The sequence below is a fragment of the Streptopelia decaocto genome (assembly GCF_964273445.1).
Source record: "Streptopelia decaocto genome assembly, chromosome: 2".
NCBI lineage: Eukaryota > Metazoa > Chordata > Aves > Columbiformes > Columbidae > Streptopelia > Streptopelia decaocto.
In genome coordinates, this window is record NC_138655.1 from 75,852,614 (window position 1) to 75,875,620 (window position 23,007).

The window sequence follows — 23,007 nt, forward strand, 5'->3', positions numbered from 1 at the left end:
ACTTCCTGGCTTGTCTTTAGCCTTGCCTTGTCAAGTTGGACTTGCCTAGTGATCTTGACTCTTCAATGACCTGGTCACTGTAACTGGACCTGCTCTGCTTTTCTTGCTTGGGTGTAGTCGTGTCAAGGAGTTCTGTCGGAGAACAGTGGCCGGAAGTTGTCTGGAAGGAGCACCTCAGAAAGCCATTGAAGGAGTCCTTACCCTTCAGGATCAGCAGTAGAAAGATGAAATATATAAGCAAGAAAGGCTATGCAAATGAAGGTAGAGTAAGCAAAGGAAAGCTGGAGAACCTCAAGGACATCAACAAAATCTGATCACTTGCTTACAGTGAATGGTGGGCACTTGGGACTTCAGTCAGGGAAAAAATAACAAAATATTAGAATTAGCGAAACAGATGTCAGTATGAGTGATGTTATCAAGGATTGCTTAAGGCATCATCTCTGTGGGATGAGGTATTATCATAAGCACTCTCTCTCTCAGAAAAGTTGAGCAGCTGAGTAACATAGGATTATAAATGCTTTGTGTGGATTCTAACACTTTTTCTGTTTACAGTAGAGCCCATAATGGGATACACTGTGTTCTGTGAATAGGAAAAGATCATAACTGCATCAGCTTCATCTTCAAAGTATCCCAATGCAGTGGTGAAAGAGCAGCGAGGAAGAACTTCAAAATGCTAAGAGTGAACTAAGATGCTGGACTTGGGTACTCACCTGTACTGTGGTCATATCTCAGGGGTTTCCATTCTACTTGGCTGGAGCTTTATTTCCTCTCTGCTTTCGCCAAAATCAAAGGAGATTTCTTTCTTCCTTCTCTGCATCAACTGGCTGTGCTGCCAAGGACTATATGTTCCCTTCCCTGAACTTCAATGTGTAATAAGGACCACTAAATTTAAAGTTTCAGTTTCTCTGCGGGCTCCTCTTAAGTAAAAATTTGCTGAAAGGTGAAAAATTTCTTTGAGGAATTAGCACCATATACTTGCCCTGTTCTTTATTTTTTTAAGAGACAGAATACTGGATTGTGTTAGACTGTTAGTCTGATGTAGTACAGGCATTCTTATTTTCTAAGTAAAATGATGTTGAAGCAAGCTTTTAAAAAATTGTTTTATAGCTAAAACTAGCAGATTTAAAGAACTGGCTAGCACTGGTGAGCTGGCAGATTGTTTCTGATTCTCATAAGGCAGATTGCGAAAAATATGTAGCTGCCTAAGGGTTTTAATGGTCATTTAAATGTATATCTTTTCCTGGAACATAGTTCAAAGTTATATGAAGAGCACGTTCTTTCCACATCCTAATTTCTGGCAGAAACCAAAGAAAATTGGTTTATATTTTGGTCAATATTTTACCACTCCAGTGAAGAAAAAAAAAAACAAACAACAACTTTAACTCATTAAAATTTACAGAGATGTCACTGAAGCAGCATTGCTTTTTACTCTTAAAATATTTTTATTTGTTAAATACTAAATTAACAGGTTTGAAAATATTTTCCTGAATTCACATTTAATTTTAAATAAATTTGGTTTTAAACAAAAAATAAATATAACCCAAATATTTAAATGTTTGGCTTGAATGTTAAGTTTTAGTGACTTCTAATACAATACAGTGCCCTTTTACACTATGCAAAGAAAACTATCTATTTCTGTAAAACTCTAAAGTAACCAAGTTGATTCCTCAAAAATGACATTTATTTTTTTGCCCCATAAGGAGAGAGTGGTTTCTCTGCTGGCGCAAACAGAGCCCACGTACACAGGGGAATATCTAGTGTCACCTCAGCTGCTCTGATATCAGCGCATCAGAGCCTCGGACTGTCTCAGTTTCAAGGAGCTGCTTTGATTTATGTGCCTTATGACACCTAGTTCTCAGAGTATCGTAAAAAACCTGTCCAACGTTAAAATTGCTGAGTTCCCACTCTCTAACTGGACTGTCTCGTGGTGAATTTCTCTGCCAGCTGCTCATATTCATCACTCACTGACCGTTCCCATCACCCAGCTCGCAAGTGCAAAGCCCTCTGCAATCTCCTGACCTTTCTCCCACGCGTACACCACCAACGCCTCTGCTGCCTGCTGCCAGGTATGTGTCCCCATAACCCACTGGCAGGAGCTGATGGTCCTCGCACTCAGCTGGGTTTTCTAGTGAATATAACATTTCTCCAAGGACCCTTGAACCAGCACAACAACTGAGTCCATCAGGGGCTCTTGACGTGCTTGCCCCAGGTGGTCATCAATTCTCCCTGCTCTCTGCTGCTGTTTGGATTTGAGTCTTGGTTGGAGCTGACATTAGCTGGTTTCTTGTTTTTCACATCTAGCTACTGTGCTGGCTGGTATTTTGCAAGTGCCTTGACTAGACGGTTAGATATGAGGTCTTCTCATTAACACGTCTCCTGTAATCGGAAGAAAGCCAAAGACCTGCGAAGTCAAGTTTCCAGCACTGCCTTTGATTTAAGGGCAGTACTAATAGTTAAGTGAGTACAAGTGCTGGTGACCGGGAAGGAGCTCAGAGGGACAGAAGGTGATACGTGGAGGGCACTGAGGAAGCAGGAGTGACCAAAATGACTGAAAACTTATTTAGGAAAGATCCTTTGCTGAATAACTTCAGCACAAGGTTGCAATGGCACATCCTCTTAATACTTGTCGCACTGCCTTGCTTTTCAGCTATGTTGACTCACTCTCTAAGAAAAGCTACTGCTACAAATCCTATGGGAGCTCCATTTCTGTCTCCTCAGGATCTGGATCAGGTTCTCTCTCTAGCTTTTTCATGCTGGGACCATGCAAATGCCCAGGGGATGGAGAGATCAGCACAGCCTTGTCTTGTCTTCCTTGACAAAGAAAGTCTGCAGCAATTTTTTCTCTTTTGTTAATATAAAAAGTATGTGCCCTTCAGCTCCTGCTTGTTTAGGAAGAACAGAGAATGTAAGCAGAGATGTGCCTTTTTTCAAATCTGAGCACTGTGTATTGTTGCTTTTGAGTAGAAGTGCAGAAGCTAATAGTGCCAACAAAGTTCAGTGAATGTTTAGCAGTGATTTCATTTCTTGGCTGAATCTAAGCATGGGAGAAGTTTAGAGCTGGTGGAAAACAGGTCATGTTACTAAGTCCCAGGCAAATCTGGATTCCTGAGGCAGGGGTTAGTGGGTACGGTGTTTGAATCCTTGGCACACTCTCAGCACTGGGAGCTTCAGCTACTGCAACACAGCAGTGCGAGCATCCAAGGGTCTGAGATATGGTAATGAGAATCCCTGTACTGAAACAGTCCCATTAAGGTACTGCAAAAACCTGATCCCACTTTGTCTCAAGAAATTGCTCTGTGGATGAGGCAGAATGGAAACAGGAGCTCTGCACACCAGCGGTAGTGCAGTGTGGGATTATAATCCTAATCTCCAAACCTGAGCTGTACGCTTTGCTCCAGGTCATTAAAGGAAGACAGGCTAGCTCCTATGAGGGTTCAAGTAGTGCCACAGATGAGATAACAGAGGTCTTGTTGAGCACACATTGAAGGTAATTCAGAGGCTCTAGTGTCCTTATTGTCCAAATCAGGGATGTGGTCCTGTTGGTTTCTGGTCTATGTGCCAGGATTTCTATGGAAGATGAGACCTGAATGACCAATAGCAGCACACGCCCAGGCTGTGCTCCTTTCTGGAGAAGGGATACAGAAAAAGTGTCAAAGAAATCATTTACGTGTATCCCAGTTTACATGCTGCCAAATTTTACCAGCCCCTAATCCAGACACGTTGAATCTATCTTGCGTACAGTTTACTCACTGACAGAAAATACATACATTTATCCTCTCTATGTACTAACATGACCGAATCTCATGTCAAAGTTGCAGGCCTGAAAAAATCTGGATTTGAGAAGGCTATAAAACCCTTTCTCAGTAACTATTCATAGCTATTTCCTGATCATTAGCCTACTCAACAGCACTGTAAGGAAAGAAAATGTGGGGATGTGAAGACAATCCAATGGATTTCTCAGCTTTGAGGCTCAGAAATCTGTCTCAAGTTGTGCACTGGCTGATTTTCTGTTCTTAAATGCTTTTCAGCCCCAGGACATAGGAGAGAAATTATCTTCTTTAGTGTCTACCCAGACATGACTGGTGTGTTAGTGCTTGCCTGACAAGCTATACCAAAGGGTCTTTGAATCTAAGCAATGTGTCTGTGTAAGTTCTTCCCTTGTCTCCAGGTTGATAGGTAGTAGCCCTTGGTTCCTAATTGCAACAAAATGATCTGGCAATGAAATGGCGAGCAGATTTATCACTGAAGTAAATACATGTTCACAAGAAAATGAAAGACAGTGAAGCTAAGGCTAATGAAGGAGATATGCAAAGCAGCAGCTTTGTGAATGAGCGTGGAAATTTCTGCCAGCATCCTGTGAGACCATGGAATAAACATGAGTCAGAAAAGGGAGCTGAACACTATCCATTCGAGAGTGACCCTGTCTTGCAAATGGTCTGGTTTTGTTCTTGGTAGGGAAAGGTTCCTCATCTCTAGGGCAGTTTCCCATTTCTCATTCTTTACCATCATCTTACTAGGATTACCTATGGAAAAATAACCACTTCCCTGTGCCATTGTCCTCAGACCTTAAGAACAAGTTGAAATTTTAGAAGCAGAGATGTGAAATCCAACCTGCTCCAACCTGAACATTGGTCCTGACTCGCTACTCTCCCCTGCATAATTCTAATGTGGATGCTACCCAGTCATCTTCTGCTAGCAAGCTGAAAACTGTCCCAAGAGCCACTGAAGAACAACAAAAATCTGTATCAGAGCTTGGCAAAATGAGTAGCTGTGCCAAAACCCAGGAACCCAGGAACCAGGACCTGGGCCCATACAGGCATTGTTGCCTCCGCTTTCCCCAGCATTAGTAATTTAGAAAAGGGACTACTGTAGCTGCCCAGAGGTAATTGTTTTGACTGAACAGAGAAGTACTGGTTTTGGTGCCTTTCTTCCATTGGGAATGTAAGTCCAGCAACAGAAATGCCCCCAATATTTTTTCTTTAGTGGAAATACTGTGTGAAGTTGTGCAGATAGATATCTTTGTTAGACTTCATGAATTATCAGCCAACCAGCCCAGAAAAAATGACTGCAGCTACAGCAAAATGCTAATGTCTTAAACTTCCATGTCATTCTTTCTATAGTGATTTGGTCTGTGGCAAGAGATATGGAATTTAAGTTGCTAGTAAGAAACTCAGGTTTGTCCTACAGTTATAAGTGTTGTGTAGATAGGTGGCAAGGCTCTGTCTGCATCCACACCTCACATATTAATTTCCCTGGTGGTCCAGGAACTCTCCAGGTATTCAGCTACATGGATGAGGCAATGGACTGATGTGAGACAGTGGACTGACTTGAGACCAAGCAATCGACTGAACACCTAGCCACCTTCACAATTAGATGATCGACTGCAGGAGTCTCCAAATGGGAATTTTGCACTGCTCTGGAGATCCCATCAGGCAGTCCCTGCTGTGCCCCAACCGATAGCATTTTGGCGTCTAGATTAACATCCTGAGTGGATAATTTGACCACCCCAGAGAGTTCCAGGGAGGTTCTGATATAACACTGATCAAACTGTATGTAAATCCTACTTAAGGACTAAAGTAATTGTCTTCTGGAGCTGTGAGACTCATTACAGCACTCTATGGGAAGAGACTAGTGGCAGGTCTCTTATGGAGGAGCTCTGAGGAGGGCTACAGTCTGCTGACTGAAGTAGTAAAACACAGAAAGCGCTATTGAAATTCTTCATATGTTGCTGAAATCATGGAGTAGTGGGAACAGACAAGAAATATTGGTTCTGACCTCTGGAGACAGTGGGGTGTTGGCATAGACAATGCAAAAGTGATGGCAACTGCAATGCAGGCAGACCAATGAGTCCAGGGAATTGTAAACGGAAAACAAGGTGTAAGGAAGTCAAGGCTTTTGTTTCAAAGAATGCAGTCCCAAACTGAAGTCCAAGGGGTGAAAGCTAATGGTAAGAAGGGAAGGGTGGAAAGGAAAATGATAACTCAGGGTCAGGGCTTCTGATTCCTTGCCTAATTCTGGGAGAGCCATGATATGTCTGCTGGTTAAGGAGACCTGAAGTCAGGATTACTGAATACTCTTTCCAGCTCCTGCCTGCTGGGTGACCTGTGTTGCAGCTCAGGACTTTCTGTCCAAATTTGTCATCCATTGAATCAAACTGATTCTTGGTGGTGGGTGGCCAGTTACCTTCCCATTTTAAAAGGTCCCATCATTCCTATGACCACTGACACCTGGTAGCCCCCACATACCGCATGACATAAACTCATCTCTCTCCCACAGTGACAGAAGGAAAGGACAGGACAGGGGCATCTAGTTACAGACAGGTCTCTGTCAGCCCTGTGCAATTCCTGACATGCCCTTGTGCAGCCAGGAACCTAGTGGGAGGGTGGGAGGCTGCTCAGGGACAGGACAGAATCACTGCCTATCGTGGTTCCCACTTAATTCTCAGGTTTCCATTGTGGAGCAGTCCAGAAGAGGCCAACTGGTTCAGCAGATCCTGGGGTAGCCCAGCAACAGTAAACTCAGAGACTGGCAATGGCTACTTTCAAAGACATGCAGTGTCACCAGGAGGTCCACCTTCTCTCTGCCCTAACCTCCTCCAGCACTGGGAAGAAGCTGTCCAACCTGCCTGCTGAAGTCAACTCCTACCCTGCTAGCAACAGTACCCAACCAGCAGCTGCTCTTCATGCAAGTGTTTTCTTATGTTTCCAGCTGAGTGATGAACAGCCCTGGTGAGATAAAGGTGCTACAGTCTTCTCTAAAGTTCTATGAGCAGTATGGATATGAGGGAGGGAAACCTGAGGACATGAGTACATGCTTCTTCTTGCTACAGCTCCCCAAGTTAGCGGTGCAAGGAAATTAAGTTATTCAAATGAGACATGAGTGAAAGAGACTAGCACCACTTGCAGCTGGGTGAAAGGAGATGTTGAGTTGTACATTGAGCATAAAGTCTTCCAGGGTTTTTATCAAGGGATGATTATTTTGCAGCAGCATGAACCCCATGAAGGTGAAATAGTGGATAGGCAAGTGATAGGGAAACAGGGCTGAAGGAGTGAGAAAGATGGAGCAAAGAGCAAGAAAGGGAGGGAAAAAAAAACAGTAGCACACAAGGAAGAACTGAACCGGAAAGCTCCTTAGGAGCTGACAGAGGAAAGAAGTTATAAGTGCCTTTCTTCAGCATGAAGGATGTTAGTCCATAGCAACATGAGCACTGTAATGTTACCAAAGCCTCATATACATGGAGCAACTCTCTACTCAGCTATGGTAACTTATACCTTTGAGCATAGCAAAACTATGACTGTCATGCCTCCATTATATATGTGTGGCTATATGCAATAACACTGCAGGTCCTGGGCTAGGACAGTCTCGTGTCTGTCTGTGGTCAGATTGATGGTATAAATCTGGTGTATAGTGGAACTCCTGTGTTCAATTTGTTTTGACTAGTCTAAAGGTATGGAGGTTTACCATCTGCTCATCTAGCTCAGTTTCAGGGATTCAGGCACGCAAGCACATCCACCACCATAAGCCTCTGGGAACTGACCTATAGGTCACACAGGACTTAGACTGGAGAAGTCTCTGGGGAGACCTTATTGCAGTTTTTCAGTACTTAAAAGGGGCCTGTAAGAAAGATGGGGACAGACTTTTTAGCAGGGTCTGTTATGACAGCCAAGGGGTAATGGTTTTAAACTAAAAGAGGGGAGATTCAGGCTAGACATGAGGAAGAAATTTTTTACAATGAGAGTGGTAAAACACTGGCCCAGGTTGCCCAGAGAGGTGGTAGATGCCCCATCCCTGGAGACATTCCAGGCCAGGCTGGATGGAGCTCCAAGCAACCTGATCTGCTTGAAGATGTCCCTGCTCATTGCAGGGGGGTTGGACTAGATGGCCTTTGAAGGTCCCTTCCAGCGCAAACTATTCTATGATTCTATGACTCCATATCATAAAGGTACAAACAAGTGTTATGGTTCCTACCATGAGGACCGAGCCACCAGAAGTTATCCAGTAGCTTCATAGAGCAGTTCAAAGTAAAGTGGAGAGAAGGTCTGCAGAAGAAAGGGTCAGAAGTTAAACCTGCCCAGGATAACCATGTGGAAGATGATTGTGTGTTAGCTCTGTGTTTGCCAATCTCTGCAAGATTTACTGTCCTGAGAAGGAAGATGAAATAATTTCTCGAGGCAGAGTGTCAGCTGCAACAACTGTTAATGGCAGAACAAGGAGATGTCACTTTTTCCATCTCTGGCTTTGGAGAGACCAGCTGCAGCAGATGTCAGCCAATGCCTGCACATTGCTGTCCTTGCTCTGCTTCCACCTCCCACTCTGTCAGTGAGGCAGGCACAGAGCAGCACTGGGGACAAGGACAGGGGACTTGGAGCTGCCTGCTCAAAAAGCTGTTTGCAGACTCCTCAGCAACCTCTAACCGTGGTAACAAGACTGCTTTTCCTGAAGCCAGCTCTGTATAGCTACAGACCAGATACACAAAATAAAAACCAAACTATTTTATCACTTACGATAAATTTTATCATAGGCAAATAGATAAATGGTTGGTCAGAGATCATCATTCTCACTATCCCCTAAGAAATCTGTCAGCAAAGCTCAGGGGGAAGCTGTACACAGTCAGAGTTAGCACACAGAAAGTGACTAGCAGGGCCCAGCATGAGAGCAGGAGCCTTGTGTGATTCTACCCTGAGACACAGGAGCCAGCCAGAGACATGAGTCCTTGGTGGGGGGCAGCTTGTGAACAGCAACGAAGGGTTAGAAGTGCAATTAGTCTGTGTGACAACTGTGACCACCTTCTGTCACCACCCTCAGCCAGGCCAAATCCTCCTTCCTCCCTCTCTTGCACAAAGCTGGAACAAGGCACAGGCCTTATAAACATGCCCAGCTGCTTGTCAGCCCAGGGGAAAAAAACAACAAACACAGCCACAGCAACCCGCAGGCCTGTATATGGGCAAGCACAGACTACTGGCAGGCGTGGCTGGCTCACATGGGCCCTAAGTAGGGAAATCTAGGATACTGGAGAACTCTTACGGGATTTAGTAGCACTCAGTCTTCTTCTTGTGGTTAATACTAACACAGGTAGCCCAACACAGCACAAAAGAGACTTAACATTATACTATGGGTACAAAGGTACTGTGCAATTCAAGCTACAGGATGTGGAAAACACTGAGGCAGTTCCTTTGATATTTTTGTGTAAGGCATTTCCCTCTGGCTCACACATCCCCACTGAGGGATGCATTATATGGGAAAAAAAAAGGCTGATGGCTGAAGCTTCATGAGCTATTGCATGTCAGGGACCAGATATCTTCAGATCCAGCAAGCTTCAATCCTGCACGCCTTGGTCCCTTAGCATGGCAATGGGGCTTTATGATTTCTTGTGGCTTCTCAGCTACAGGCAGCTCTAGAAGACATCAGCTGGGTTGCAGTTATTGCTGACCTGCCGCTACATAAGTAAGAATGAAAGGTGACAAATTCCCGTCATCTGTATCCCTCAGCTATTGTCTTTCCACTCCTGTGCTCAGAAGGACACTTGTTCAGAACAGGGTCATATTTTGTGGTTTTTATCAAAGCTCTGGTGTGCTATGTCTTTGAAGTGAAAGTCAAAACTCCAGAACAAGCAGTGTGGGAGGAGGCAGGCACTGACACTATGCAATCTTGCATCTGCCCTACCATATTCCCTGACCTGAAATTATTTCCCCCACTAATTTTTGGCATTTGGTGCTCAGTCCCTCTGCAGTCTCAAGACCTGACATCTCTGTGCAGAATGGGAAGGGTCACACAGGAGACTCAGTATGCACTCTTGCTCAGGAGACAAGGCTACTAGAGAACTCTGGGGAATATGCAGGATTAGTCCTTTACCACTCTTCCTAAGAAATTTCAGTCATTATCTTAGCAATGATACTTAGCAGGATTTAAGTGGGTAACATAGTGTCAGAGTCGACAAGGCAAAAGGAATACTGTATGTTGCAAGCTTCTAGAAACGACACCAGAAGCCTAACTGGAGAGGTCATGAAGGCTGGACCTCTGCCCTGCCTTAGGTCACTGGATCAGCCAGTTTAACAGACTGACTTTCCTTAGTCTTCCTGTAGAAGGAGATGGCACTAACCCGCTGTCCAACCTGGTCCTATCCTCCCTTTTGTGTCCTGAGTCCAGCCAGCATCACAACGTGTTCTATATGTTGGAGATACTGCTGACCTGTGGTTAACCCAAATAGTTTGCCTAAGTGCTCTCTTCAATAATCAACATTTTCTTTCTGAGATGACTCATCTATGGCATTGTTGGACCATTATCCCAACCTAAGGCAATGCATGTCTGCCTGCACTTTCCCATCTCTGCTCTGTTCTAGTAAACAACTTCCACTTCTTCCTGCCAACACTTCCTAGCTGGAGGGATTGTTATGACCAAGGGCTCTGTTCAGATAACAGATCCAGGCTCAACCCATCTCCTTGCCCCTGCAACTCCGAAGTGCTGGCCCATGCCTTCCCACACCCTGCAGCCTCTGGTCTGCATTGCAGTCCCCAGGCTGCTGCTGAGTGTGACAATTCAGGAGCCATGAGGAGTGTGCAGTGCAGAAGAAGGAGCAGAGTCCATAGTGAGCTGTGTAAGAGGAACCAGCAATATAGACCATGCATTCTACCACAAGCCATGCAGAGTGCTGCAGGCACCAGGGCACTAGGGCCTGGATTCACACTTGGACCACAGTCGCTGCAGCCAGATCTCACATAATGCAATGTGTGATTACTTGATTTATCTCTTAATTCCATCCTGAAGAGGAGTGAAGTACTGTGTCTTTCTCTTCCATCTGGGGCCACCTGATGCCCCTTTGGGGATGACACCAGATCCATCCCATACCTCGTGCCTCCATGAGCTGAAATGTTGCCCTTTAGGGTGTTAGGCACATGGCCAGCCCCACTGCAGCCCGTGCAAAGCGACAGCATTTCTGCACGCAGCTCCGTTCCATTCAGCCTCTCCCAGCAGCTGCTGTGGGGGTGATGGGGACAAACGGATCTTTTTTCAGACCCCATGGGGACAGGCTTCAACAGGTATGTTTATTCATTGATTTAGGAAATCCAGCTGAAATTAAGATTAAGCCACTGAGAAAAGGAGCCCAGGCTGGGCACTTGGCTCAGGGCAGAGCTTTTGTCGCTCTGCTCACTGCTGTGCTTGCTTCATTGGAACCCTGTCCATACCACCATCAAGGACACGGTGCAGTCAGAGTGCTGATTTTATCACTTAGCTGCATATCACACAACTTTCTGGCAGCAGACACTCCCTCTGCCGAAGTCTCAAGGCTCTGTGATGAAGGAGACAGAGAAACAATCCTGGCCATTGCCACTGCTCGGTGACAATAGCCTCTGCCACACTGTCTTCTTTGGGCAGCACTGATCCTCATCAGCATGATTGGCTCCTGCAAAAGACAACCTTGGCCCTGATGGAATTGGATAGTTTGATCTGTTTTCCCAAAGATGTCGGTGTTCCACCAGTTCAAGTCTGCCTTCGTTTGGAAATAAACCCTAAAATCTTGCTAATCCTTTCTTGTCAAGCCAGTTTTGCATCTTGTGCCCAGCTCTGCTGAGACCACTTCCTGCCATTCTGAACAGTTGCAAACCGGAGAAGCTGGGAGCCCCATACATTTCCAGTTGCAACACAGAGTGTTCTCAAAATGAAAAATGTCACAGAATCACAGTATGGTTGATGCTGGACAGGACCTCTGGAGGTTGCCTAGTCCAATCTTCTGCTCAAAACAGACACAGCTAGAGCAGGTTGACCAGGGTCTTGTCCAGTCAGCTTTTGAATATCTCCAAAGACAGAGACATGACAACTAATCTTCCCATGTATGTTTGTCCACCATCACTCTAAAGCCATTTTTCTTATGTTTGAATGGAATTCCCTGTCTTTCAGTTTGTGTACATTGCCTCTTGTCCTGTCACCCAGTACCACTATGAAGACTCTGGCTGTGTCTTTTTTTTGGTACCCACTCATGGGTTGTTTATACAGATTGATAAGAATAGAATAGAATAGAATAGAATAGAATAGAATAGAATAGAATAGAATAGAATAGAATAGAATAGAATAGAATAGATTTCAGTTGGAAGGGACCTACAACGATCATCTAGTCCAATTGCCTGATAAATTCAGGGCTGACCAAGTCAAAGCATGTTATTAAGCGCATTGTCCAAATGCCTCTTAAACACTGACAGGCTTGGGGCATTGATCACCTCTCTACGAAGCCTGTTTCAGTTTCTGACCGCCGTCTTGGTAAAGAAATGCTTTCTAATGTCCAGTGAGACCCGCCTTCCCTAATCCCATGGGGAGTGGGGTCTAGGGCTTTGCCATAGCATCTTCATTGCGCCAAGGGGAATTGACATAGTGCAGCACCCCACTGACAGGGCCTCGCTTGGATGGATCTATGGCCAGCAAGCTCCGCAGCATCAGGGCAGCCTCAGCCGTCAGGCGTTTCCAGTGGCGGGGCAGGTCCTCCTCCAGGCCCGTCTCCTGCCACTGCATGAAGTCCTCAAAGAAAGGGTCATCTGGCAGGCTTTGCTCCCAGGGGAAGTAGCCAGTCAGCAGGCAGAAAAGCAGCACGCCGAAGGCCCAGGCGTCTAAGCTGGTGTCGATAGGCACGCCCTGAGCATCAGCAGTGTTACTCAGCTCAGGGGCAGTGTAAGGGATCACCCCAGCCACCAGCTTCAGCTTGGTACCCTTGGGCCGCGTAAGCCCAAAGTCAGTCAGCTTGATGCGTCGGCACTCGGGATCAAAAAGCAGCACATTCTCAGGCTTGACATCGCGGTACACGAGCCCCCGGCTGTGGATGAACTCCAGCGCACTCACGAGCTGCTTGGCACACTGCTTAGCGGCTGGCTCAGGGATCCCATTCTGCACAGGGAGAGAGACAGGCGATACAGAACACACAGGGCATCTTGGCAGACCTGCCAGCTGGGCTCTCACCTGCATGCTCTGCATTGGGGAAGACCTCTGCATTACTGGTCTTGCAAGCCTGAAGCTGCTTCAATGCTGTAGACCCCAGAGTTGAGAGGCCCACACAGCCCGTTACCTTTATCTCCCTTCCCTCCAACCCAACCAGCCTGCACAGGGGCCAGATGTTACAGTCCCAGTCCCCGTCCCCATGGCCTTGTAGCAACACTCACCCGGGGTTTGATGATAGAGATGAGGTCTTTGTGCAGTGCTGGTTCATAGAGGAAGCCATAGTACTGGCTGGACTCAATGGCAATTCCAAACATGCTAATGATGGCGGGGTGGGTAGTGAGGGAGAGAGCCACACAATATTCATACAGAAAGGTGTGCAGCTTGGTACTGGCTTTGGGTAGCAGCTTGAGAGCCATAGGAGTCCCTGCAGATGGGGAAAAGTGGGTTAGACTCCTCTGAAAGTCACTCACATCAAGGCAAGACAGAGAGGGTACTGAGCAGCTGTGAGTCCAGACACAGTCACAGGAAGGTCTCTGGCCCAAAGCTTCATGTGGATATGTCCCATGGACGCCTGATCTGGGAACAGGCACTGCCACTGACGTGAGTTTTGAGCCAGTCAGTGCACACAAAGGAGCAATGCATAGAGGAATGGAAATTCAGGCTATGTGGGCTCATCAGTCTGAGCTGAGCCTACTGGGAAAGAGTAGCGTCAGGGCCCTGTGGGCACTTGTAGGCCTAAATGGCCTTGGCCAACCCCACCTAGAACCTCCACTCACACCCTCTGTCCTGAGGGCATCGTTGTAGTTCAGGCTTGGGGGTCCACTCCTTTCCTGAGCTGCACGATGGCAGTACTGGTTTCCAGCGGTGTCACATCCATGTCAGTGCCTAGCCATGAACTCTATTGATCCTGACTTGTGGATTTACTTCCTAGCTTGACCTTCGACCTGCTTCATCACTATAACCTTGCCTGATGGTCAGAGCTGCCACCTGGCATCACCTGCACCCTGACTGGGTTCAGTGGGATGGTCCCTGGCTGGGGAGGTCCCTATCCTGCCAGTCTCCCTGGGGACCCCACATCATGCCTGGTGCAAAGCCCCAAGGAGTCACAAGGCCACCCAGCACCCTGGTGAGTGGAGAGGAAGCAAGGCACAGTAGTTCGTAGAGAGAAGTTGGTTCCTTACCTCTCTGCCTGTGGGTCACTAGCATCACATGGCCATACTTGCCCCTGCCCAGCTCCCGAATAACCTCATAGTGCTCGGCCACCTCAGTGCGCACCAGGCTCTGAGCTGTGATCTCCAGGAGCTCCTCTAGCACAGTTGGTGCTGTCGCAGCTGAGCTCTCGGCCATCGCTGAGCACTGCAGAAACACCACAGCCCAGGTCAGGAAAATCACAACATGCACAGAGAAAAGGAGATTGGACATGCCATGCAAACTGTGCTAGGCAGGGTGTGTTTCTGCCAGTTGGAGCCTGAGCATTTTCACAGCTGCGCTAGAGCTGAGCTTGTGCTTTTTGCACAGTATACCTCCAGGCAAAGCCCCTCATCATATAAAAGATCCCTGTACAGAAAAGAACCTCCCTCAGCCCTCTGATCTTTTCTGGCCTTCAGGCAGACGCTTGTCTTTCTCTAATTGTAGTCCCTGGAGCCTCTAACTTCAAAGATCTGGAACACCTTTCTGTGTCTGTACTAAAGCTTGGCCTTCCAGATCCCTTCTTAGTCTACTCTCCAAGGTGTCAGGCAACAAGCAAAACACTAATAGAGCCCCAGATTATCAAGCATGACCCAGTTCTCTTGCTCTCCCTAGCCTACTGGAGAAAGACCATGTCTCTCTACACAGGAACCCACCCCTACTGCTTATTGAAGAAAGCCCTTGAGGTAGCAGCGACAGACTTCCCCCTTAGGCAGAGGCACAGCTAGCCCATGACAAAAAAGGGATTAGTAGTGAGAGTCAGTGTGCTCTGAGCAAGCCAAAGGGAGCTCAGTACCTCACATGCCTGCTGACATTTCTGACCCAAAGTCACTCCTTGGTGCATCTGAGAAACTGAGGCAGGAAGGAAGCTTGGACACCACTGGCATTTTGAGCTACAGTCAGCTGCTTCAGACCCATTTCAGAGTAGTGCTTTTTTCAGCCCACCCATCCAGATACAAGTTAGTATTTTAAGGAACCTGTGGCAGCACTCCCTGATTACCTCCCACTGCTGTGAACACAGGCACCTCAGACCTGGGAGTGCCCTCTGCCTTCAGAGCAAGGTTGTAGAACCACAGAGTCACAGGATGGTCAAGATTAGAAGATCACCAAGTGCAACCTCCTGGTCAGAGCAAGGTTAACTAAAACAGGTTGCTCAGAACTGTGTCCAGTCCAATTTTCAGTATCTCCAAGGATGGAGACTCCACAACTGCTCTGGACAACTAGCTCCACTGTTAGATCACCTTTGCAGTAAAAAAGTTTTTTCTTATGCTTAAGTAGAAATTCCATGTTTCAATCCATGCCCATTGCCTCTTGTGTTGTCACTCAATATCACAGAGAAGACTCTGTCTGTGTCTTTTTTACACTTTCGCATCAGGCATTTATACACATCAATAAGGTGATCGCCTTGAGCCTTGTCCTCTTGACGCTAAACAAGTCCCAGCTCTCTGAGTCTCTCCTCATATGAGAGATGCTCCTGTATCTTAATCATCTTCATGGACTTTTCCAGATTTGTTCCAGTATGTCCACATCTCTCTTTTCCTGAGGAACCCGGAACTGGACCTGCTACTCCAGATGTGGCCTCACCAGTGCTGAGTAGAGGGGAAGGTCACCTCTTTTGACCTGCCAGTAATGCCTTTCATAATACAGCTCAGGATGCAACCCAAGAGCCTGAGGGTTGAAGCATCCTTGGGTATGTCTTAAAGAGTATGCAGTAAGACAGAGCTGTGGTGTAAAACAAGTGGCTCACCTCTGCATATAAAGTCTGGATCTCTTCCCATGAAATATTCTGACTCACATGACACCTTTTGGGAGAGTAAAGTGGTTGGCCCTACATTTCTGCAAAGGCTTTGGCTTGGTGTGAGCAGCCAAAGTTAGTATAGTCTGCAGGGAGTTCGACACTGAACAAGTGCGTACATGGGAGGAGATGAATGGAAGGCTGGGGAGAAACTCATAGGGAAAGTGTTTTAGAGATTTTGCAGATTGCTGCCTGGCTGGCACAGCCTGAAAAATTGCACACAGCAAGGGCATTGCAGAATCCACAAACAGACCCACTCTGCCACTCACTTTTCCAAATTGCTGTTGCCACTTTTAGGTGTCAAAAAGAATAGCTGCAAGAGTCCTAGCTACAAATAAATTTAAAATGTAGCAGACCTTTGAAAGACATATAACTCTCCTTGATATTACATAGGTTAAAGCCACACTGAACAGGGAGTGGAACAACTGGAGAGATATCTGCTTGTCTTGTGCGAAACACATTAGATTTATATTTGTGAAAAAAATATCAAAAGATCTCTTTTGTAAGACAGTGTTTCTCTTATATCGAATTCATGGTCACACACAAGTTCTTGTCAGCAAATGGTTCACGATCTTCTCAGATAACTTAATTTCTCAAACTTGAGTTAGATAAAATTTCTTCCCTTGTAGCCCAACCACCTGTTAGTGCTATCTAATCCAAAGGTTAGAATCTTCTCACTGTATCCACTTAACGTATTATTCAATAATGATATGATTTTCAAGTATCTATTAATTAATCTGGTTTTGTTTATATTGAATTCTTTATTATATGGCTTATCTATTTTTTTATATCATTCATTATTCCTCACCTATTTACTGTCTGAAAACTTGATTTATGAATGGGGCAGTATGCTTCTCTGTATATTCCTCGTTCTCACTCCAGCTTTGGGAGTCAAAACACTTCAGTCCATAAGCTTTTTCAACTGAAAAAAAGAAAAATAAAAAAAACTCTTGTGTTCTTCCACTCCATATTTCAAATGAACTGCAGTACAAATGGCAAGGATCTTTACTTCCATGCATAACCCCACCAGTATGGGAGGACAGATTGTCTGGGTACAGAACAGAGCATCAAACTGAAATAGCCAGCTTGGAAAAACAGATAGCCAGAGAATATGGGTAGGGTGTCTTGAGGAACACTGACAAGCCTGTGTATCTGATCAGGGCTCCATATGAAGCCCTGCTGCAGTCACTCTAGAAAAGTCTGCAGGCTTTGGCCGTTGCTGCCCTTGAGGAAACTGATTACAAGACACAGTCTGTGCTTCAGGAAATAGCCAAAGTTGTCAGGTCTTTCTCTGAGATGCCACCACCATTAGCTAGGAAGCTAAGTGACAGCCAAATCTGAGTCACCACTGAGTAAAGTGTGCCTGGGTCCTCTGCAACTACCTCAGTTACCTTTCAGAGTGCCATTTGTCCTTTGCAGAGTGACAAGACTGGGGAGGAGGCCACCAGGGCCCTGGCCAGGGTGGACTCACCATTTAGCTGTGCTGTAATGAAGGCAGCAGGCAGGGTCATTTTCAAAACGGTTCTTTCCTCCGCTATCCTTCCTGTGCTTCATCCCTACTAGAGGTACTTGTTCCAGGCTGTCAACATGTTAGAAACTCTGATTCCCTAAAAGAGTCTCTAATTATAGCAGCAAGAAATTCACATCCTTTCCACCATCAGGAGATGTTTCCCAGCTTTCTGAGGAGCTGAGGAGCACCTAGCCTATGGAGATACAGCATCTTAGTCTAGGTAATGTTATTATGGTTCTTCAACCAAAATTATTAATATATTTGGTCCAGAACAGCACTTCCTACATGTCAACAGCCAAAGACAGTGCAATCTCTGTATAACAGAGATGGTGCTATGATGACAGAATCACAGAGGTGTTTAGGCTGGAAAGGACCTCTTGAGATCATCTAATCCAATTTCTCTGCTCAAGCAGGGACAGCTAAAGCAGGTTATCTGGGAAGGTGTCCAGTAAGTCTTTTAATACATCCACACATGGAGCCTCCATAACCTCTCTGGGCAGCCTATCACACTGTTTAGCCACCACAACACCATGATTAAAGAAAAAAAAAAAAAGTTTTCTTGTGTTTAGATGGAATTTCTTGTGTTTCAATTTGTGCACGGTGTCTCTTGTACTGCCAATGAGCACTACTAACAAGTCTGGCTCCCTTTTCTTCATTCCCTCTCATCAGGTCTTTATATATACCGATAAGATCCTCTCTGAACCTTCTCTTTTCCAAGCTGAAGAGTTTCAGCTATCTCAGCCTCTCCCCATGTCAGAGATGCTCCACTAAAAATGGCCTTGAGCATATGGCATGTAAAGTATGTTTTCTCATCTGAGCTTCTACAGAGCTTTAACCCAAACCAGATAACCAGCAACAGTTGGGGCATCTGTCACAAAAAGTTGGTCAGACTTGATCCAAAGTCAAGCTTTGGTCACCTATAAAAGCCGGTGTTAATATTCTTGCTGTTACATATTTGTAAGATATCCTAATCTGAATTTACCTAACCTGCTGCTGAAGTTTCTCAACCAGAGAAAAGAGTTTTTTAGTACCTGTTGTATTTCTCCTGACTGTTGCAGGCTTTATATGTACTATGATCAGAGGCGTGACTGCAGCCTATGAGAATGTATTTTGAACTACTTAGATTGAATAAAACTAGCAGGGTACAGTCTAAAACTCAGGCTTTGTATCCAACCAACATTTTACTCAGGCTTCACAATCCACCTGGTACACTACCTCTGCAGTGCTCACATCAGTTAGTTTTAAAACAGATAGGATGCTTCCAGAAATCTTAGTCACATTTTGAACAAACATCTCCATGCTCTCTGATCAAGACACCTCTTAGTCTTCTTACTGATTAAATGCCTTCATCAACTTCTGTCCAATTCTCAAACCAAAGCCTTTTGTCCAACTCTCGAATCTGTTTTATGGCTCTTTTCTAAAACCTCAACATTTTTTTCAGTCCCCAAAGTTAAAACACTGACTGCTCCTGGGGGAATGCCTCCTGTGAGGCATTGAGCCAGAATTACCTTCTGCCTCAGGTTGTGGCCCCAAGATCTCTTTCTGAAAGAACACGACACTGAGAAGCAGCACGACCTTATATATACCCATTATGATTCTAGAGCTTTCACAAATTACTGTTTTTCTGGGGAAAACTCCACTTCTCCATAGGTATCCCTGGGTGCCTTGTTTCTACCTGAATACTTTTCCATTGCTTTTAGTAAAGCGCATTTTGTTCAAATGGACTTAGTTTATCAGGTAATTCAGATCACTTAGTGTCTCTGTTGTTACCAAATAATTGGGTTCGTTTTTGTCTAGAGTCTGTGCAAGGATTCTATCTGAAGGGGTTTCCCATCAACCTCTAAACTGTTGACAGGGGTTCGGAGCAATTGCCAGACCAGTATTGGTTTGTACAGCATCTTCCAGAAACATCCCATGCACTGATCGTTCCCTGAAAGCTATCTGTAGAAATTAATCCTGATTTTGGTCAAAATCAATAAGGCACACATTTATAATGGATTGAAAAATAAGTCAACTATTGTGGAAATCATCATATTTTATTGGTGTCCTCACCCTACACAATTAATTTTGTTAAATCCTGACTCTGTTATAATACTTTGTCAACGATCTAGAAGACAGCACTGAAATCATCCAGAAAATATTTGCAAATGATACAAAATGGGTTTGGGTAGTGTCACGGTTTAAGCTGAGCTAGGAATTCAAAACCATGATAGCCACTTGCTCACTCACCTCCACCCCCAAATAGGGCAGAGAATCAAAAGGGAAAGAAGAAACTCGTGGATTGAGATACATACAGTTTAATAAAATAAGAAAATAACACTAATATACTACTAATAATACTAATACATATATAAAATGGAGAATAGAAAATAAATTAAGATATTTGATGCAAATCCTCACAAACTCCATCCACATCGAGCAGCCAGCCGCAGGCAGCAGTACCTGGTCCCAACCGCCGATCCCAGAGAGAAGAGAGAAAAAGGCAGAAGGGCCCAGAGGACTCTGTAAAACGGCAGGATGGCAAAAGGCCCACCTAAAGAAACTCCTAAACAGAAATCCATCAAAACAGAGCAGAAATCAAAACTAGTCTCCTTCTCTGTCTTCCTCCTCCCTCCTAGCCGGAAAATTCTGACTCTCCTTAAATTTGAAGCGTGACACTAATGGGATGGAATACTCTTATTGCTCAGTCTGGATGTCAGTCAGAGTCTGCCCCATCTATGCCCCCCTTCCCAGCTGCCTCACACCTGTGGGCTGAATCCTCAGAGGCCTTGGCTCCCAGACAACAACTTAAAAACATTAACTCTGTCCCAGGGTGTTATCTCTTGTTCTCAAACTAAATCCAAACAATGACTGCACTAGCTATGAAAAAGAAAGGTTTCTAACTGCATGAAAAAAATTAACTCATTTTCAGTCAAAACAGCACAGATACATAACACGTTGCTTGATAAAAGTAGTGCATGCATATACACACATACAAAAGTGTTTCACATGACCGAAGAAGCCAGGAGTTTAGTCTGGCATTGAGTAACCAATTAAAAAAAAAAAAAAAAAAAAAAGAAAATTCAATTTAATCAGAGGAATCTAAGTTCTTCATGCTGCTTTGTACATAAAATGTGCATTGTGTGAACCCAGAAATGTAGGTCTGATATAGTCTCAGTCTCACTTCCTTTGCAGACCTTAATATGTAGGATGATACAGAGTTGCACTACAAATAATCCTCAGTGATGCAGATACACATCTTAATGATACAGATTGAAGTCTAAGAGAATAACTGTACAAGGGTTACTGATCTTGCAGGTTCAGCTCTTGCATTAGTTCTGCTGAAAAGAATGCCCAAAAAGCATCAGATGCAGGAAATATCAGCAATGAGATACATACTAGCATTTTCCAGATGCTAAATTAGGAAAACAAAATTCACTTTAGAAAAAAATAAAACAAACAAACACAAAAAAAACCACACACAAAAAACCAACCAACCAACCAAACAAAAAATCTGCTTTACATAGAGTAACCTAGATAATATTGAGAGATTTGTTCTGATACGATGTGCTTCTTGCAGTTCACTGTAGTTCCTGCTGAGGTTCTTACAAACAGATGCCCTGAGACAGTCTGAAATTTAATCTCCGAAAATCAGCTGAGTTAGTAAAGCTGTATTTCTAAGAGCTGGCCACCTGCTAATGACTTCTGCACAAGTATTGAGAATATCGTGCATCAGTGGAATTTGTATTCTTATTAGAAATGCATTCCTTCCATTTGCTCTGTTTTGCATTCTTATTTATCTAGTTTTTTGTTATGGTTTTTAGAATGTTAAGAACCTATTGATGTGAAAGCCTTGTTTCTCTAGGGTAAATTTTCTGAACTCTTTTGGTGGCCAGTTGATGGGTCACCACAATTAGCTATTGGATGTTTTCTGTATTTTTAATGGTATCAGTGAGACCACAGTACAGCATGTTAGTGCTGGTTTCCACAGTTTGACAGAAAAAGGCACAGAGAGGAACTACAAGAATGACAACACAGCAGACAGTTACAGGGAAATCTTAGAGGGGAGCAGTCTTTTTAGCTCATCAAATAGACAACAAAGAAGTGACTCTGTCATTTGTATGTATGTTTGTGGGTACTAGAAGTTCACTAAAGAAGGCATTATAATAAAGCATTATAATAAAACCAACAGCTGAAGCTGAAATGAGGCAATTTCAGAATTCAGTTGTCATGCAGTTTTTGTGAAGAAGGATATTTGCCCCTAAAAATCTCACCAAACAGTATGGAAAAATACCCTTCCATCTCTGCAACTTTTAGCTCAAGAATGGCACCTTTTCTTTTTCCTCAAAAGGTATACTTTAGTGCAAACCACTTTTAATACAGGCAAGAGATGAGAACGGATTATCGCAGTGGTTGTTTCTGGCCTTATTGCTGATAGATTTATGAGCTTCTTTCTAAAACTGGTCAGCAGGCTAGTACTGAATCTCACTGCAAAGAACAGCATGACTGTTCCCTTAGCAGAACTGCGTATTGCTCTTCTGAGGAAGAAGCACCTCGCAACCTCCCCAGAGAGACCCCCGCCAGCCTCTCCCCAGCAAGCAGGACACCACTATCTCCATGCAGCGGTCTCCTCAGATGGAAATCTGCAGCAATCTTTCTTGGACCAAGCCACATCACACCCTCCTCCCAATCAACCAGCTGGTACCGCGGCACCATCCCACTGGACATAACCGAACACAAGGCAACATTTTGGGGCAGAGCCATCTAACAAGCTCACCATCAACCAGATGTGGAAAATGGGTGCACTCCACGTTGTGCCGGCACACTAGGACAGTCTCCAAAAACAGTTTGCGAGGGGTGGGGTCCCAGTCATGCCTTTTTATATGCCTGTCCGCTCTCCTTCATCCTGCCGTGCTGTGACCTTTCATCCCACACTCCCTCCCTGTCTGTACCAAGCCTCTCACCTTCTCCAGCAGCGCAGCACTGCCGGCCGGCTGTGGACTGCCTGGCTTCCCCGCGGCAGCCTCTGGGCTGGGTTCAGCCTGTGCCGAGCAGCCGGAGGGGGCTGCCAGGCACTACGGGGCCAAGCGTGACGCTCCGCCCCTTCCCCATGTCTCTGCTCCTGGGGGCAGACTGCCTCCCTGCTGAAGGTCACCTCTGGGGGGAGGAAGAAAAGAGGGGGAATGGAAGGAGGTAGAGGGCTATCCATCTGCCCTGTTTGTGGAGGGGGAGGTGTTGCAGGGATCAGGGCAGGGTTGTTGTTTCTGCCCTAGCCATATCATCATACACCCCAGGGACCCTTCAGCAGACCCACCCTGTTCAGCCCTTCCCTCCAGCCTGGGCTGCCATTACAGCTGAGGGAGCAAAGCTGCTCCCCAGGCTGCAGGGACGTAAGAGCACGTCCCTGATGGTAGAGCTCAGAACAACCGTTGGCTGCCAACACTTGCTCTTAGCCACCAAAGGGGCTGAAGACATGTCAGTCACAATTGCCTGTGCCAGTGGACACAAGAGAACAGGCACAAGCCATAGCTGGTTGAAAGCCCCTTCACAGGGCCAGGCTGCTCACACAAACCAGTACTACAGAGCATTACGGTAACTACAATGACTTGCAGTC

At 45.3% G+C, this 23,007-nt stretch overlaps 1 protein-coding gene across 2 annotated transcripts; it reads right to left on the reverse strand.

The window, feature by feature from the left end:
• Positions 1-11,021: 11,021 nt before the first annotated feature.
• LOC309435793 (serine/threonine-protein kinase SBK2-like) lies at positions 11,022-22,423 on the reverse strand. 2 transcript variants are annotated; one of them, XM_082044537.1, is made up of 4 exons: positions 22,358-22,423; positions 14,103-14,277; positions 13,143-13,345; positions 11,022-12,870 (listed from the first exon to the last, which is right to left on the reverse strand). In XM_082044537.1, the coding sequence occupies exons 2-4, from the start codon at positions 14,266-14,268 to the stop codon at positions 12,316-12,318; spliced, it is 924 nt and encodes a 307-aa protein (XP_081900663.1). In that variant the 5' UTR covers positions 14,269-14,277; positions 22,358-22,423; the 3' UTR covers positions 11,022-12,315. The 2 variants fall into 2 exon arrangements, with proteins under 2 accessions (XP_081900663.1, XP_081900662.1); XM_082044536.1 differs by lacking the exon at positions 22,358-22,423 and adding an exon at positions 16,713-16,766.
• Positions 22,424-23,007: the final 584 nt, after the last annotated feature.

What these genes read in the sequence shown, in the direction of transcription:
- LOC309435793 (XM_082044537.1), bottom strand. Translation starts at nt 14,268, where the DNA reads ATGGCCGAGAGCTCAGCTGCGACAGCACCAACTGTGCTAGAGGAGCTC. An exon ending in AGTGACCCACAGGCAGAGAG is followed by an intron (nt 13,346 to 14,102) that starts GTAAGGAACCAA and finishes CCCCATCTGCAG; the next exon opens with GGACTCCTATGGCTCTCAAG. An exon ending in TCTCTATCATCAAACCCCGG is followed by an intron (nt 12,871 to 13,142) that starts GTGAGTGTTGCT and finishes CTCCCTGTGCAG; the next exon opens with AATGGGATCCCTGAGCCAGC.